Genomic DNA, 19,520 nt, shown 5'->3' with positions numbered 1-19,520 from the left:
CTTCAAAGACAACACAAACATTCTATCTACTTGCAAGCATTTGTGTGGCAAATATGAAGGTATTATGAAGTTATGTTGTCAAACAAGACACAGGTTTGTTAAAAAAAGAAAAAGAACAAAGTCATCATTCTCTTCTTTGTAGGAGCCGTGTTCAGAAATACCTGCCTGAATCTCAGGACAAAGTCCCTGATGTACACCACTTCTGAGGGCTAAGGAGTTCTCATTTCATGTGTAACAGCTGGACCTCACAGAACTACTCAAGGCTTTAACCTATTTCTTGCATTTTTACATGTATATTATTGCTTCTTCCAGTTACAATCTACTTTTTCCTAGCAGGAAACGAAAGTGTAGCTTTAGTAATACCTATCATCAATCTTATTTATTCCATATCTCCAAGTAATTATATATAGAGTATTTCTTAGTCTATATTCGGATGGCCTATTTAGAGATGAATGGATTCCTTCCAAAATGGCAATGACCTTTCTGTGACTCAAACATTAATTTTCTAAATGGCATCACAGGTGAAATACCTTATACATCATCATAATTAACAAGAGATACCCTATTAACTCAGAATAAAAACATGCTTTTCATAATTATAAACAGAATCCTTTCTGAGATACAACCTTCCTCTCTGCTACGAGTTGTTAGTCAATACCATTGGATACATCCACAGTGAAACTTACTAAAACCCCACTCAAAAAGCCACCTTAGTTGTCAGCCTAACATGTCCTAGGCACACACAAAATGTAGATTTTAGAGACATTACACTTCAGAACTATCCAGAGATTTATCTGCTATAATATGTTTGACAAGTCTCTTGTTTGAAATGGACAACTGGCATTATAGGCTAAATTAATCTGCCTGCTTTTCTAACTTCGTTAAAGTCAACTCTGCCTGTGATTTCTCAGCACACAAAAAACTTTGTAAATTGCAATTCATACTCTCTCATGAGTCCTCCTTTCTGGCTGCAAATGAAGGGTCAGGAGATCAGGTGCTTTCTGGTAAAACTTGGAGGAAGGATTGCAAGGATAAAGAACGAGGCAGGGTGGAGAATAATTGTGTTTCATAAGAGGAGCTCCTTAAATTAAAGCACCTCTTATGTGAAGAGAAAAAGGACAGAAGTTCCATTATACCAATGTGAGCTCTGATCCCTGCAGATCTTACAAGCAGGACTGTGTCTGATGAGATCAGCAAAGGGAAGTGATGTTGGGAGGGCATTGGTGATTCAGAGAGTGGTGATTTGTCTCCTGCAGTAGCACTGGGTCGATACCTCAGCCAAGTACAGCGAGCACTGTGCTTTCAGCTGGAGCCTGTGAGGTGTTACAGCAAGGCTGCCGTGACCTGTGGAGCTCCGACTGCTTCTAACGGCGGAGAGGTTTATTCCAGGATCCTGTCCAAACAGTAACGTATGGAACAACATCCTGCCTAACCTCCTGGCCCCATTAATTTGAAGAGGGAAGCAGAGCCTTCATTTTCCCACTGAAAAAGTCTGCAAGGGGCAGAACAACGCCTGCATTCTGCCAGACTGAGAGTTACTCATCAGACAAATTGTTACTGGGATGGGAGACAGGTATATTTAGCTCAATAAACAGAATTTGCTCCCAAAGCTTCCTGACTTTCAAGAACAGAACTCACGTTTACATTGCTATAAGATGATAAATTTCCCCTTATTTTTATTAAAAGCTGTATGATGAAAAAGTGTTAAGAAGTATGGGAGAGTTAATGCTCTAGGGGATTAATTCATGACTGTTTTTCACAAGCAAACAAGAATTATCATGTAGTAACGAGTGCAGATTGGCAAAAAATAGTGAAAACCATGGATGCCATTTAACATAACTACACAATAACTTTTGAGACACATCAACAGAATGTTCAGTTCCTGCAGAAATGTACACGGGATTAAAGGCCCTTAAGAATTTAGAAACCTGCCCTTGACAAATTGATAATTGTATTTTCTAGAATATTGGTGTAATTTATGTTATTTTATGTACTTTTTTTTTACTACAAAGGCCAAATTCAAATACGTAATTTCTTTCAACAATATTTTGATAAAAGAAATTTCAAATATCTAAAATTACCAGTCATGCTATACTTACAAAGATTAGAAGAGCTTGTAGATAAACAGGATTTTAAGACATCATTTGCAAAATTGTGCCGGTTTTAGAATGTTTTTCTTATTTCATATTAACACTATTAAAATATAAGGGGTAAACCTAAAGGGTAAACAATACAGATGTTGTTTATATTTAATTCATAGTCCTGTTTCTCTTTCTGGTTTCCATAAAATGTTTACCTCTTTTTAGCACTCAGCAAAGAGATTTGTTGCCTTTGTGTATGCATAATTGCATGTGGGAATATTTCTATACAACTTCTCAGCCTTGCAAAAGCCTTCTAAATTAACATTGTTATAATAAGCATGGTGTTCAGACAATAAAGACCTATAAACAAAAGAATAAAATTATTGAGCTATTTGTATTTAAATTGCATGTACACAGCATTTTGGATCAAAAATAGTCTAATAAGAGCTGGTTAATGATACATTCTTACTATTCTTTAACAGGGAGAAACCCTATTGTCAGACGTCAACCAAATACTCAGACTACAATCCTGAAGAAAACCATGAATTGAGTTATTACTATGGCAAAAGCTAATGCTTGCTCAAACACCATCATAAAACCTGATTATAGGTCTAATGGACCTCGCTACAAACTCTGAGTCTGGAAACCTCCATTTAAAGAAAGGAATGGTTGGCTATTGGGAGTGATAAACCTTTGTTTGTTTAGTTTAAAAGAAGGGGTTTTCTAATATGTGAAATTATGCATCATCAATTTTCCTAAATACAATTTGAAGGTTCCAAATCCTATTTTTATGTGTATTTTGCAAAGTGTTAACTTCCATCTTCTGTCCTCTAACTCTGCCTCGGGCCAACAGTGGTGGCAGCAGGTTCTGAGGACTCTTGAGGTGTCTGAGGACTGTGAAGACCACAGGTGTCAGTGGATCATATGGGGAGCCCATTGTCAGGAGTTTCATCAGCTCAAAATGGGACACAATTCTCTACACAGAGTCTAAAATCAGTGCTTCAGATTATTAATCAGAAAGAACCTAAGCAGAATTTTAGTTTACTCTCTGTGCAGAGTCACAGAATGAGTCAGGTTGGGAGGGACCACAGGGGGTCGTCTGGTCCCATCTTCAGGCAGGGTTATCCCACAGCACATGGCACTGGATTGCATCCAGATGGATTTTAAACAAACCTAGTCATGTTTTGAGTCCAACCTGTGTTATAGATTGGATCAAAACTGCACCATAGTGTGCCACTCAGGCTGGATCTATTCTATTTCAGCTACTGTTGAACCCCAACCTTTACACACATGATAAAATCACTGGTAGCTCTATGAATAAGTTTCTCTGAAAGGGATCATAATCTGGGATTTAAACAATTTGGAACCTGATCTTTCAAGGCATTGAGCATCTTGGATTCCCATTCATGTTTAATATCTTAACAGGAGGATCTTGACACTTTGGAAGACATTAAGCAATAGGGGCACAAAATACAAACTTTCTATTCTACTACTCTTTGTCTTTTTTAAAAATTTATTTCAATGACAGATGCTTTTTTTGATAATAGAATTTTTATGACAAAATCCTTGTTGAAATTCCTACTTTGTTGCACGTCTCTTCAAGGATCTTCCTGTACTCATTATACATCAGCTTCTCGGTCAGTAAGCAGGCATCCTCTAGAATAAAAAACAGCAAATAGAAAAATATTAAAATGTCAGAAGTTTATGTATATCCATTGATATCTACATGTTTTATGTTTGGGGTTGGCATCTGGTTAAGCAGATTTGTTTTTGTCTCAAAGGCTTATTTCTGTAAATTAAAAGTAATTACACGATCAAAGGCAATTAAATTCTAAAACTGGGAATATGTGTAAAAAAACTGAGGGAAGTGTGAATTCATTCATTTATGAGCAGGAAAAATACTATTATTTAGACATAGTAAGACAGAGATGATGTGCAATTGCCTGTCAGAATCAGGTTAAGTATTGATAGCAATGACAATTTGTAAAAATAAGCATATTGGTATAAAGTCTGCAGATTATGAGCAAATACTGTACCAGGAAGATCTAGAGCTGGTGTCTTGGACAGAGGCTCACAGAGGCTTTGAGGCACTTGTTTCTTTATCAGGTTCTGTTATTAAAAAAAAAAAAAAAGTGCATTGTTGTTTTAGACTTACAGCACTTTTAATGGTTAAAAGGCCTAAAAAGTTTAATTGAAAAACACATCATACAGTAAAAAGTCACAAGAGAAGGAAATCTAAAAAACACAGAGATGAGCCACAGAAAACATAATCCTAGAAATACAGAACTGACAGGGATTTCTGTTCTCATTTCTAGCACTCCTGTGCAGCAGTTCTCCAACAGGACAGCTGGGTGGGACCAGCTGGGGAGCCAACAAGGGAGATGCATTTGGGAGAAGACGATGGCCAAGACATCACTGAAAGAGGGCGGGCAAGAGGAACACTGTGCAGGGGAGGAAGTGAGCAGTGCAGGAGGCAAGAGAAGGCTGCCACCTCTCGGTGGGGTCTTCCTCATGGGATGTGATCCAAAGAACAGGTGGCTGGGAGGGCATGGCTTGACTCTGCAGTTCTTGACAGCCACACGTTTCCTTTGCTCCAGTGATCTGTGATGCTCAGCCTCATTCCTTCCTCACTCCATTTCCACACCAAACTCCCACCTCCTGGTTGCACTTTCTGCTCTGCTCCCAGGGACTCTCCAGAAACATACCTCCCTCTACCTCATTCCAACCACACCATCCCTGGGGCATTGTTCCTTATTTTGGGAACTACTGATCTGCTTCACCTCCTCAAATGAAGAAAGTGCACATATATCTAGTCCATCCCTGACATCTATTCTCCAAGGCTTCTGAAGAAGGCTGTTTCACAACATCCCTAATCTCTCTGTTTCAGTGCTTCACAGCCTTATTGCTCAGTTTCTTCCCTAATACTTAAGATAAATATTTATTGCAAATTAAACTGATTTTTCTCTTGTCCTACCTTTTGCAGACACACAAGAGCAATGGAAGATTGAATAACTCCTTATAGCTTGAGAGACTATTTTCCTTTCTCTAATCTTCTCTTTTGGAGGTGAAGCAAACACAGTCTCTTCAATATTCAAAAGGAATTCACGTTTTCTTGACTGGATCCTCCTCCTCAGTTTGTCACTACCTCTTTGTACTGTGATGCCTAAACCTGGACTTTGTCTTTCAGTCACAGCAACACCAACAGGGCTTGTATGGCATCATAGTTTAATTCATGGCCAAAATAAATCATCCAGTTCTGGTGGGGATGAAAAATAATGTTCAAGGCAGTGTATCTGCTGGTGCAATGTTTGGAACAGATTAAAACTACTGGACTACTTAAGACTCAACAAAATTTATGTTTTGTCATTTCATAGACTTTTATTAAGTATAGTTGCTAACTAGGACTTTATCCACAGTTGTATGCAAGCAAGAACAGGATAAGTAAATCTATGAAGAATATCTGAGAATTAGCATTCTCATATGAAGTCCCATTTTGTATGAGGGCACTGTATATGTTAGTCATTTACTCTGTATTTAACAATGTAGTTATTCCAGGTGACATGTCCTGAAACCAGGCCTAAAGTAAATAAATTGGAATTCCTTTCCTAGCAGACCACGTCTAAATGGAAAAAATCTAATAAAACCTTCACAGTTTGGTCTGGTTTAGGAACTCAACCAGTAGGAAGCAGCCCAGAGCCCCAGGCAGTCCAGAAGTGTTTATAGGGGTTGGAACTATGCTGTCCCACCCCAGTTTTACACCACTGCACTGTTATTGCTCTTTCCAAAGGCTGCACTTTGGTGGAAAAGTGGTGCAAAGCAGGTGACTCAAGCCCAAAATGTGTCTGAGTACAGCAACATCTGCATTTCCTGGGAAACACGCAGAAAAGCACGTCTTTGACAGCTACAGACACTGATAACATGCAAGAGATGGTGGGGATGTGCACATGACAGATGGGGAGTTACAGCAGAAATTGCTTTTCTCATGCACCTTTTGGCCTTTTGCCTTCACACTTGGACACCAAGCTATTATTGGCTGATTAACAGTTCTGCCCTCCCAGCAGATATTAAGCATATCAAGGATAACTGATGGAATACTGAGCCATAAATGTTTTCTTGGCATTTGTTTGGCCTATGCTATTTAGAAACAATAAAAGCATCTCATATTCATAATGATAATACATATATACCACCACAGATCACACCATCAAGCATTCTCCTTCCATCTTATTGTGCAAAATGTGGATATAACATTAATATGTATTAATAGAATGTAAATATAATTAATCATAATAGGATGTTCCTGACAGATTATCATTACTGTTGATAAAATATAATTAAAATTGTCTGATTGGATTTTCAGTGCAGCTAGAATTGGCATCTCTGTTCCTTTTGTTTCTGTGTGTCTATCTACACAACGTTACACTTCTAAAAATCTCATTATTTCGTGATGTTTCTGGGAGAAAACAATGCAGAGCTGCAAGTCCTTTACATGATATAATTAGTGAAAAGTCATACAAAAAAAAAGAAGGCCACACCAACAAAGACTGAAGCTACAACTAACTCTAGAGAGGACAGGAATTTTGGGCACCATTGTCTCAAAAGATTATAAAGAAAATGAAACAGTTCACAACTGTATTCCTGAGACTGCATGCCCATGTGATGGGAAAGCATTCAAATCCAAGGTCTGCATTATTCAAAGACTGCTGGACTTTATTAAACAAGAATTCCACTGAAAGCTCCATGAAGTGATGAAATCATAAGAGGATTATTGTTTCAGGCAGCTGAAACTGCTTCGAAAAAAAAAAAAAGAAAATATTTTGAGGAGATGACAAAAGTAAGAATGAGAGTAGCCCACAGGAACCCAGAAACCATTTTTCAATGTGTTTTCCAATAAAAGAATGAGGTAGGGTCTACTGGAAGTAGGAGGTGGTGGGCTTGGATACAAAGAAAGGTCTTGCTTGTGCCCTGCCACCTCATCACTGGAACTCCCTGCTGCAGGATGCTGAGGGTGCAGTAGTTTTCTGTGGGCTCAAGAAGTGCCATGGCAAACAAATAGGGGGAAAGTCCATAGCCTCTCCTACTCCTCCACTATAGCTCACCTCCTTAAGCAGCATCCTACAACACATTACCTCAGACAAGAGGTGGAAACATGCTGTTATGTTCTCACATGGATTCAGGTGCACGTACACAAACAAGACCCCATTTGCAACTCCTGCTAATGAGACTGAACTCTCTGAACTACAAAAGTAGTAGCATTTTCATTACATCTATTTTCCTTTAACAGAATTAACTTCACATATTCAGATTCACCATTAGCCAATACTGCATTTTTTGTCACAAAAGGGAGAGAAAGTGACACTATCTCGACATATTATCATGTTGGTGTAACGCAGCTGATGAGATATAATCCATTATTGTAATTTAAAAATTACTTGCATTTTTAAAGGTCATGCAGCTGTTTTGAGTTATATAACCTGAAGAATGATGCAATGGTGTAGGAATAGAGACAGAGCAGAAAATAATTTGACTGCCAACAACATGCTCATCCCACACTTGTAGATGATCTTCCCATGTATTTTTCTGTCTTGATAAATGAAAATGGATGTAATGCCTTTCTAAAAGCAAGTTGGGCCTACCTGTTTAACCATGTATTCTGACTTGGTTCACTTGGAATGGAGGTAGTTGTACATGGAGGTTTTATGAATATAAAGATTAACGAATTTGTACAATTTGGGCATGCAAAGCATTTTTATCAGGCATATTCCATTTAGAATAAGCAGTAAACCATATATAAGGGTTGTGTCAAAGTTTACTGAATAGGGCCCTTGGTAGCTAATGTAACATTTCTCCAACAAATCAAAGGTATTGTTCTATGCTCACATGAATATACAGTAGCCATTACCTTAAATTTAAAACTCACTGTGAGCAGCAAACACACTGTGGGGATATGAAGGCCATATTGTATCAGTGGAGTCTGCAGAGATTTTCTTCATATGGCTTTGCCTGGTTGAAATATACGTTGCAGTTGAAAGCTAAAGGGATTACTTTTGAATAGTCATCACAAAGGTTGATTATATTCGTATATCATTTAGCTGGACCCTGCAGGCTATTATTCCATTAGCTGTGCTGGCCCTGCACTGTCAAAAAGTTGATCGTATAATGTAAAAAGGGTCTATGCTATGTTAAGGTATGTGGAGTAACTTGAAGCAGTAATCTTTTAAGAGCAGTACAGCTCTGTACTTCAAGGTAGATTGCATTTAAAATAAATGCCCACAAAATGGAATAAGTACAATAAACCTACCCCTGTTTCCTATTTTTCCTTCTTCGAATAGGCTGTATGTAATCTGAGTAAGTTAATTGCACCAGGTAAGATATTGGCTATGGAGTATTTTTTCATGCTCACCGCCAAAGAACTACACCTCAAAATAGCCGTGTCTTTACATGAAACCCTCATGGAAACAACATTTCTGGTGAAATAGGTTTGCTGATTATGCTTCCCTTGCACATGCAAACACACATGCATTTTCTTCCAGTGCTTAATAAAATGGATCTTCAGACGGTTCCATTATGTGGATGCCATAATATTATTTTATGCTAAAACATGGACAGCGCATTAGATTGAAAGCATCTGACTGTTCCAGGAGGCAGAGTAATCATGGACTATCCCTAGATAGCAAATGCTCCCATTGGGGAAACAATAGCAACAACACAGGCTAATGAAGCACAGCAGTTATTAATCATGGGCATTTGTAAAAGCCACATGTAATAGAGATGGACTCTCAAGATTAGGAAGGTTAGAAGGTGGGACGGAGAAAAAGACAGAAGATCATCCAATTGCATTTTAGAATAAGTTTATGGATGAGTATTTGCTTCAGTACAGTTGTGCCCGTGCTTGCCTCTGCCTTTCTAAGCAGGCAAAGAAAGAGGAACAATTTAGGCAGCTTGGCTCTCTCAGCTTTCAGATCCTTGAAGGACTATTTGGCAAAAATAAATAAATAATAAACACACACTTACAAGACCCTTAGGGCTTATGGCCTAGTTGGAAGTGAGACAGTGCTTCTTTTATCAGACAAAGTTGTTTAATTTAGATTGTAAAAGCAAGAGTTGGTTCTCTTTCTGTACACCATATATATTATTCAGGGCAATGAATGAGTCTTTATGAGTACAAATGGGAGCCTTTAATGAACTACAGCAAGCACTTGAGCACGTAGGTTTCTCTGAATAAAGGCTTCACAGATGGGTAAGTTTATGAATGAGAAGCACAATTTATTTCATAAGCTTTTCAAGAGCCTACTCAGGCTATGGCACTATAAGGAAAGTGCAAGGTTTTTCTGGCTTGGGTGAGAAAACGTAATGGGAATCTGAATTTTCCCCTGACTAATAACTTGCATTGTTTACTTATTCAACAGTTCTCAGACAAATTAATCTTCCTCTCGTACATAGTTTGGGCATGTTCCAGACATTTGTACAACAATGGAGATCTCTCTTGATCTTACATTTTTCAGTTCTGTGCATTGTTATACACTCATCTGTGACACCTTTTGCACAAACCATTTGTTGAGTATCAATTTTAAATAACAGCTCTATCAGGTCAAATTGTTGACTGTAGAGAGAAAAGCAGGGATTTTTCTCAAGGCCAAAATATGACACTGTGACTTTTGTGTGTCTGGAAGTTAGAGATCCCAAAAATTCTACGCAAATATTGGTGACACAGAAAAATCAGTTTTGGAAAATAATCATCAAGAAGATCACTTCAAGCATGAAGAAACCTAAACAAAAGAGCTTCCAGTTTTTAGCTTATAGTTTTACCTTTACTGTCAACAAATTCTACATTAAATCCAAACTATTAGCTTAAAATTTCAATACAGCATCTTGTCTCTAGCTCTACTCAGAGTATTTGCCATTCAGTGCCTTGAAACATTCTCAGTCAAAGGCAAAGATTTCCAGCAACGCAAAGCAGGTGAGCATCTGCCCAGCTGGTTAATCAAAGTTTCCACGATGCAAAGTAGAGTTCCCAAATGGCCTAGAGAGGGGTTTCTTTTCTTTCTGCTCCCATCCAGGTGCAGAATGAAGATCACACCTAGAACCTAACTGCTGTCTCTCAAAACAGGACAAGTCCTGGAGGGACCTGCTGAGAAAGCAAACTTCTGAGCAAAGGGTGTCTGCTTGTTCTTGTGGTAGAAGCCAAACCTGCCCTTGGTTACCCTGAGAAGCTGGTGAGCAGAGAACACACAAGGAGTATAAAAACACTTCCATTACCTCTATATCTGCCAAGAGCCATCACTAAAGATTGAGCCCAAGATCTACTCAGAAATCCATATGAAAGGAAACCCTTACCTTGCTCACAGTAGAGATATTCCTATAGACTTTTACAGAAATGTCTGTCTCAATGATGTATGCATTGAAGTTTTAACACACATCTTTGGAATTAGGAAAGAAATCTACTCTCATTGCAAAGGGCAAAGAAGCAGTAAGTGGGCTGATGTTTCTGTCAACATACTAATCATAACAGAAGCAGCATATTTGTTCCTAATTTGTGTGCAGAATTATCATGGCTACTTCACTTTAAAACAAAGCAAAGCCAGGTACACTGGGTGCTCAGTACCTAATGACAGTACAGTAGCTGTGAAAACACAGATTTCAGGCATGGTGATGATTCTGACAGCAATTCATACCAAAGCCACTACACTGAAAAATTATTGCTGTCTTCCCCCAATTCACTACACTCCTTGTGCTGTAAATTTAAATACTCTGCTGGGGAATCTACTCCATGTGTTTACTGTGCAACCTTCTTCTATACACATAAACCCTTGTCCCTCATCCTTGACTCATACAGATGTAGTGCATTTTCTCTGTTAAGTGCTTGGTATAAAGGCACAATTAAAAGATGCAAGACAGCATAGCAGGACAGTTCATACCTCCCTTTTGTGAACGCCATCTTCTACCCATTGAGCAAAACACGCCACTGAGCAGAGGAGCTCAGTATTAAATCACTGGCAGTGTGTAATATTTATTTCTGAATATGCAGCTTGATGTGTCTTCAAAGGACCTGTCACAGAGAGCTTAGCACCCCTTTCTCTGAAATTCAGCTTCCTCAAAGGTGTCCCAGGGGAGGGAAAGCTGGAAAGCTGGGAAGCACAGGTTACTTAAACACATCCTCTTGCTTAACTGTATGCCATCACCATACTGAGGTTCAAATACAGTATCAGCCTGATCTGACTAAAAGTATCTCTGATTTTAGTTCTTTTTGCTTTATCTCTGTATTTTGACATGAGTATCCTGTGTAATTTTGTTGAGAGTTTCTTGTTCTGCAGATCTCATTCTTTATGTTCTGGGTTGGCTCTGCTGTTTTCTGGCTTCTAAAGGTTTACCTACTCTTCTATAATTGCATATATAAGAGCACTTCTTCATGGCTGAGACTTTCAGCATCTCCAGTGACTACTCTGCCTCGTGGCTTGCAAACTGTTTGTCATCTGAGGTCTTTATAATGCAGTCTTTTTTTGCCTGGGAAACTGTCTTCCAAGAGCTTAGCCAAAGGTATCATCTGGGTACAGAAGCAGAAGCCAGAGAAGCAGAGAAAGTCCAGCAATGCACCTGCTACCAAAAAAAAAAAAAAAAAAAAAAAAAAAAAAGGAATGCCAGGGAGATTTTTTTTTCCTTATCTGACTTGACCTTTACATCTTCTAAGGCACCTTAGGCATGACTGCATCCTCTCTGGCTAAGGAGATGTAGGAAGTGTCTGGAAGATTATGTTCTTCAAAAAGAAGTTATGGAATCCCTTATGGAAGTATCAATTTTCTTGTGACTGAGCTTGTCTGGGGAGAATATTGTTCCCCTCTAAGATTGATGCAAAGTGCTCCAACTTATCTTTTAAAAATAACCAACGAAAAACAGCTGCTGGAAATAAAGGTCCTGGTTTATGCAGGGTCCTTGCATTCACATGTGGCGACATGGGTGTGCTATGGGAGAGGTATACCTCTCCCATGGGCACTTTGGAGAATCTTCTTTGTCTCAGCTTTCCTTGCTGATTTTACCAACAGATTGAGACCATAGAATCAGAGATCAGACCTAATTCTCCTCACCAGGCATTGGGAACAATACTTTTGCTGGTCACAGCAACACAGGGCGTTTAGCTTCTCCCTCCCAGTTTTTGAATTTATGGCCATGTTCTTCCAGACAACGTGTGACAACTTGAAAGGCCACTACTTGTCTTTACAGATAAGTAGAGAGCTCCAGCTTTCACACCAGTCACTCACTTCTTTTGATGAGAAATAGATTCGCATGAAAAAAAGATTACACTGAAAATGGAAATGGATTTTCTGTTTTATTAGCAGTAGCACAAGACTTGTGAGCTACTTTAGAAAGTTATAGAACTACAGAGACTTAAGAAAAAGCCAGCAGAAGCTAGAATTTAAAAATAAATGCTCTGGCTAGTCTGGGCCCAATTCTCAAGTGATGCAGCCAATGCAGCTTCACTGAAGTTAGCATGGTTATGTCAGCTTTGCCAAATTGCTTCAAAACAGATCTTTTTAGAAAAAAATTGACTTCAGAAATTTTAAATTCACTTTGAATTATACCATTGTTTTGCTCTAGGAACAGCAGAGATTAGAAGCATACACCAGGCAAGCAAATGTCTTCATGAAGTAAAAGATGTCACCCACTCCTCAATCACGGTGATGAGAGGCACCAGCAGGTACTCCCAGTGTCCAGACACTTAATGGGGCTGAGGGGAGGCATGGACTTAAGGATGCAAGGGAAGGAGAGCATTCAAGGAATGGATGACCTGGTTACTTTTGGACCTTTTCCATGACCACAATGCAAGGGGAGAAAAGGAAACAGGGTTATTTAGGTGTTGCTGCTCAGTTCTGTCCTTCACAAAAGTACCAGTGGAAGTGCAGGCAGACACCAGCTGCTGCTGGTTTGAAATGCTTTCTTAAGATGAGATAAATCATGCAAAGCTGCCAGCTGAGAAATAAGGAAGGAATTTTTCCCCAGGGCACAAGTCCAATAGGGATTCTGGCAGATTTTTTTTTTTTTTTTTATAAACTGTTCCCACAGTCGAGGAAATCTGTTATCACATTATCTTAGGTTTGAAAATATCACAATTTCCCCAAATTCACAAAGTGAGTGGTGAACTTGAGATGATTTCAAGTGTCTGAATCTACTACAGACCAGGAGACCCCTTGACTGTGCCATGCCCTTTCATGGGAGGATGTGAGAGTCTCTTTGGAAGCTGGATAAATTCCAAGCACTAGGTAGAAGACTCTGGACAACAGTAATTTGATAATTTAACACCAGTCTGTACTCAGACAAATGTCTGGTGCTTTGACAGGAAAGCAGGTCTTCCCAATAAAAGCAGAAACAGTGGTTTAAAATCCATGCTGGCATCTGTATGTTCTGATCAAATCACAGCCTTACCTCATAGCAAAGCTCACAAGGTCTAAGAGACAAAATTCCTTGCTATATATTAGAATAAGACACCCCTCCTTGGAGGTTTCAGAGTCCCCAGGTCACAGGCGAGCCTGCCAGGCATGGCAGTGGGTAAAAGCCCTGGGAAGGTTTACTTGCCCCACTGCAAGTCTCCCTGGTGAACTGCTTGCTGTGGGTCTATTTAATTCTTAATCTCTGCATCTCTGTTTAATTCCTAGCTGCTTTAGAGACCTGTTGTAACACAGCAGTTAAAAAAAATATTCACATGTACTGCCAGGCCTCCCCAAAGAGCACTAACTTGACACGTAGGCCATGACAGCTGGGCTTGGACTACTAAGAAATCTAATCCAGGGTTTCCATCATCTCAGTTGTTGCCTTTCTTTCATTACAGTTTGACTCAGCCCCTAATGGATTCAGCTTTATAAAATCAGAAAAAGAGGAAAAGAAAGCAATTTATTCATGTTTCACTAGAGCTCACAGAAGACATGAATTTTCTCTAAAAATGCAAATTATTTTGTGCCACACAAGTGAGACTGGGCAGCTAAAGCTCTTAGAGGAAGGGTCTTTCCCAGGGCTAATGTTTTTATACCCAGTGATTGAATAAATCGATCCCTTTTTTATCACATCTCTTCTGCTCTCCTTTTTGTTCAGAGGAATGTAACCAATGGTACCAAAGCACCCTTTTTAATTCTAAGAAAACTGATTATGCGTGTTAATTTTGTTTTTAATCCCAGACATATCAAAATAAACACCACAGGCATGCGTAGCTGAAATCAATATCTCTTAAGCATCAAGTTAGTAAAAACAAGGATTTAGTAAGAATTCAAGATGTAAAAGACTAATGTACAAACTAAGCCTTTATTTATGTAATGTGCCGTTATACAAGCTCAATATAAACCTGAAAGAAACTATTTCAGAAGAGCAGAAATGGTTTACTTGCACTGCATCAAAAATGACCCCATAAGACCTCCTTTACTGAACTAGCCCAGATATTTAATGTGAACATATGTTTTTAAAGGATTTCTTGTCTTATGTCCAGTCATTCTTGTTAATTCATGGGACAGTATACTGCAGATGTGCTTTTTTCTATGTTACATAAAGCAAAAATTACATTTAACAAGTGCGAGGTTGGTCATAAAAAATAAATAAAAATAGACTCTTAAAAGCTGGGAAATCACAAAGTGAAGCTATCAGTCATTCTTATTGAGAAGGGTGAGGACAATGTGAAATAAAACTTGCACATCTATGAAGAGACATTCCTAATATGCCAGCACATGGCTGTTATTTCACATTCTCTATAGGTTGCTTTCATTGGCCCAATATTTCTTCCTTTAGGGTAAGCTGCAGTGCCCATTTGCACTAGATGCCCTTTCTAGTCACTGACTTCAATTTTAATAGTAATTAAATTCAACGTTTTAAACCTAGCTGCAAGTTTGTTTCCTTTAAAGAAGAGACAACGAATTCAGTGTTTCTGCGCTTTCTACATGTGGGTAACAACTTCAAACTATGTATTTGTTTAACAGTAGTGCTATTTGTAAATATAAGTGATTAATATGCAAATAAAATAACTTTCAGATTAATTTTCTAACACTAATTTTTGCACTTTATTCATATGCAAACTAATCAGACCATTATGAAGAGTTTTTACTTCTGTATGGTTTTACTCCTTCCTGAGTACAGAGGAGATAAGCAATACCACTTCAAAAAAAGGAATATTCTCTTCTACTTTTCAGCTGACACTAAAGATCTCCATCTTGTATCCATCATTTGTACTTTTCTTTCAAGAGTTGGTATAAGATGGCATTCAGAAAGAGGAATCACTCTGTCTTCTAGGACGTTGTTAGTTTAGAGATTGCTAAATTCACCTATATCAAAAGTATAGACATCTCAAATACACATTTCCTTTATGTATTTACATTCAAATATTATTTGTAATGGCAAAGTAGCTTCACAATTAACAGTTATGTGAAAAGGCAAGTTTAGTATGAAATTTGTTTTCTGATTTTATGGAAAAAACATGTCACAGATAGAAACAGTTACAACTCAGTTTCCCATGAGCTTTCAGGTCATGCTTTAACAAAACAAAGTATTTTTGTTATAACTTCATCTGATGTTTAATCTCACACACAAATGATTTCCAATTAAATAAAGGCAACAGCTCCTGGAATCTTAAAAGTAGTTTTAGTAGAGAAGTTTAAATTAAAAAATGAGAGATTTATTTTGAAGAGATCTGGATCTGTTAATGGACAACTAAATTTAGTAAGACAATGCTAAATAATGATTTTTTATATAATATGTTTGCTCAGGAGATACCTATTCCCCAAAAGTAAGTGTAAACAAACAACCCAATATAAGCCAAACTACTGGCTCAGGTCTGGACTGAATCCTGACTTTGTAAAACTTCCCAAGTCACTTTATTAACCACAGAGAGTATAATGTCAATCAAAGGTTACAATTTTACCTACGTACTTTTATGTACTGTTTTTTTATAAATGTAGTTCTTCACTATATACAGAAAGTAAATTAAAAAAACCAGCAGTCTTAAGACACTGAAATAAAGGATTAAAAGTTAAGCTGTTGAAAAAAGGACGTGAAATTTTCATAATTTTTTTTGCAGACACTAAATAAATCATGACATCTTAATTCAAGCATACATCATACACTTAGTAAGAAAACATGACCTGGCAAAAAATGTAATATGCCAGCTTTGAAGATAAATTTGAAAAGCTCACACAACCTACCACAAAGCACACATTGCATCTTCTGAAATTTCCAAAAAAAGCCAGAAAGACTAGAACCTTTCAGGACTCCTTTACAAACTGAAGACCAGGCAAAAATGGGCCAAAAAGGATCACAAACTGATTTTTTTGTTTGTTTCTTTCAAATCCCTGCCCCTACTTTTTGGGCTACCAGGTAGAACTTTCAGAAGACACAACTCTTTCCTTCTTTGAGTGCTGATACTTTCTACTGTTTCACCACATTTATGCATTCCAAACTATTTCTGTCTCTCTCTCAAGTACCCAAAGTCTTCCAGGACACTTTCACTGAACTATTGCCTCCATTTGTTTCCCCAAAGAGGTTTGAATGTTCTTCCAATATCTGGATGTTTTTTTGCCTTTTCTTGTATACCCCTTTTATACCCTTCTACAACTTCTGTATTCTTAGTGCTTTTTGCCTACATTCTTGGACTTGTTTGTTCAGCTAGGAGACTAAACATTTTAGAAGTTTCATAGTTAGGGATCAGTGTGCCCCAGACCCCAAGGTCCTCTCCAGAACACATTCTGTAAACCAAGATAGAACCATCCAGGGGAAGGCTCCTTGGAGAGGGGGGCTCACTCGAGCCTCTCATTGGGGAATTTTTGATAGATATGCTAATTAGTAAAACCTATAATGTTATACCAGATCCTTTGGGGGTGTGCATTGCGGGGTGCATTGGGGTGCATTCGACCTGGACGTGTGCACCTAAGGATCCTTAAAGTAAACACAAAGGTAAAATCCATTTTCTCCTTCTAACCGTGTTTGACTCTTGATTTTAAGACCAGGAAAAGGCATCAATCTAATGCAGTGGTATTTGCCTAACTGCAGACAAGATAAAGCAGTACTCCTTGAATAAGCCTCTTTTTCCATTCCCATTTCAATTAGGATGTTATCTCTAAATTCAAATAATGGTACTTCGCTATCAAATCAAACATCATCTCTGATCATTTAACCAGTGCTGTGAGGAGAGAAAAAGGAGTGAAGTCCCTATCAGGAAAGCATTGCAGGGAAAAGATGAAAGAAAACCCTGAAGGCAGCAAAAATGTGAAAAGAAGGATGAAGGGAAAAGGAGTAGAAATGGTCATGAACAATACAGCAATGTAATTTTTATTTTTTCAAATGAATAAGGCAATACAAGGAAAACCAGTAAGAGACTAAAAGTTTAGTAACCACAACATGTATTCTGACACTGATTACTGGGGAAGCTTCCCCTGAACTTTTCAACATGCAACAAGGAAGGTACAGATGTCTCTATTATATAGCTCTCAATTAAAAGTAGAACCAGGGCCTCTGTAGGTTGACATGCCTGTAAGAATTTCCCCTGGATAGCCCAGGAAGATGTAGCTGTTTTGCAATCACTCTGTACCCTGCTCATTTGCCACTGACACAGGAAGCTGCTCTCTGCTACACCCCAGGAACATCAGCTCAACACCCTCACTGCAGCTATGAACAGCTGATCACTCCCTGGCTTTAAAGTAAACCCTAATGTGAACTTTCAGGGTGCCAAGATATCAGACAGAATTTTCTAAAGTACAAAAGCTGGAAGTTTTCAGGGTATGGGCATAAAAGTACAAGTTAACCCAGTGCTTTATTTTATGATGACCACACAAAAATAACAGAGCACTGATCTCAGATATCACATCTCCACAGATTGCATCATTTTCCTATTTCTATTTGTGTCCCTAAGAATGAAATAGTGGGAAAAAGCATAATTACATGTTTATTTTTCTTTTTTCTTCCCCAGAAAAACAAACACACACATACAAAAAAGTTGAATGAGAGCTCAGTGACTCAAAGATTACAGCAGAAAGGCGAAATGTATTCTTGGGGTGGTGGTCACGAAGGAAGACCTCCAGCAGAGTTCTACATCAGCATTTTTATTTTCTAGATAAGAGAGGAGGAGTCCCAAATGGAAACACTGTTAGAATAGGATTAGAACAAACTGAGAAATCAATCAGGCAAGAAAGTTGTACTTGCTCAGGAGGTTTAAAGGACATGTACAAAGCTATTGCTTGAATCAGCCTCAGTACAAGAGTAACATGGAGTGCTAAACAAGACATTAATTAAAACCAAGAATGTGTCATGGGAGGAGAGACCAGTAAAAACCTGACTTGCATACCAGGCAAATTAGCTACAACTCTAATAAAGGATATAATGATAGATAAGTAAATTAAAATGTTATAATGAGGAGAAGAAATCAAGATAGCTTTTGTAGAGGTCTCATGAGGTTATTTTCTTTTTGAGGAATATAAGAGATCTGGATGACTATTACCTGGTTGATTAGATTCCCAGAATGCTTCAGATGCCTTCTCTGGATCAACAACTAGTTAAAGGTAGAAAATAAAGATAAGAATGGATGGATTGATTTTCATTATGAAGAAACATCAGTAGTGAATGCAACAGGGATCTAGGGCAGAATTTGTACAGTAAACATTTTAAAAAATCCCCAACAACTCAAAGTGCTAGTGAACAGCAACATGACAGAACCTACTGCTGACAAAAAAATGAGACAGGGTAATCAAAATCAAAACTTTAAAGAACTTCAAAAAGAGTTTGTGACTGGGCAATAAAGCATCAGATAAAATTCAATGTTGATAAATGCAAATTAATGCACTAATGGAAAATGTCTTTCATGCACAGGGAGATTGGAAGCTTCAGCTTGATAGAAAGATGACTGATAGCAGGATATAAAGAGATATATCTATTTTCATGAGTGCCATGAAAAAAAAAAAGAGTGAGAAATGATAACTTACTTTCTTACAGAGCAAAAGCTGAGGGGCAACAACTGAAGCTGCAAAACAACGGGCTAAGGGCAGATCAGGAAGCTGCATTTTAGCTGCCAAATTCAATGAGGTGCATTGGCTGCCAGTTATGTAACAGAAATGCCCTGGAGAAGTTCATGGAAAAATATAGGAAAACCTATTAAATATAATGGGATCTAGATCCAACTTGTTCAGGAAGTCACTGACTTGCAGGTTGCTGAAGATATGGAGAGAATACCAAGCAGAAGTCTTACTTCCAAATATCCTGTTCTTATTTTCCCCTAATCTATTAGCCACTGCTGGACAGACACCAGGCTAAACAGGCCTTTGTCTTTGTTTACAGTCTTTTTTCCATATATCATGCTAGTATTAGAAAAGTAGGATCTCTAATTATGGAGATTAGAGAAGAGTTAGCATAAAAAAACCTAGAGAGAAACTCTTCCAACGTTTTCCATGTAGGAAACAAGACTTAAATGACCTCTGCTAAACA

General features: G+C 38.1%; 1 protein-coding gene across 6 annotated transcripts in view; it reads right to left on the bottom strand.

Annotated features, from left to right (window-relative positions):
- Positions 1-2,089: 2,089 nt before the first annotated feature.
- TTC29 (tetratricopeptide repeat domain 29) overlaps positions 2,090-19,520 on the bottom strand; it is a 236,046-nt gene continuing 218,615 nt past the window's right edge. For 2 of the 6 annotated variants that reach the window (XM_069012844.1, XM_069012845.1), the window contains 4 exons: positions 19,022-19,155; positions 18,541-18,591; positions 4,118-4,190; positions 2,090-3,737 (listed from right to left, as the gene is read on the bottom strand). In XM_069012844.1, the coding sequence (XP_068868945.1) occupies positions 3,634-3,737; positions 4,118-4,190; positions 18,541-18,591; positions 19,022-19,155 (362 nt within the window). In that variant the 3' untranslated portion in view covers positions 2,090-3,633. Of the gene's footprint in view, positions 3,738-4,117; positions 4,191-17,404; positions 18,153-18,540; positions 18,592-19,021; positions 19,156-19,520 lie in introns of those variants that run through there. The other 4 variants (XM_069012849.1, XM_069012848.1, XM_069012851.1 and 1 more) reach the window with 4 other exon arrangements.

Source organism: Aphelocoma coerulescens, chromosome 4 (genome assembly GCF_041296385.1).
Source record: "Aphelocoma coerulescens isolate FSJ_1873_10779 chromosome 4, UR_Acoe_1.0, whole genome shotgun sequence".
In the NCBI taxonomy this organism is placed as follows: domain Eukaryota; kingdom Metazoa; phylum Chordata; class Aves; order Passeriformes; family Corvidae; genus Aphelocoma; species Aphelocoma coerulescens.
Note: the sequence above shows the minus strand (reverse complement) of the source record. Positions and strands in the feature narration are given on the sequence as shown.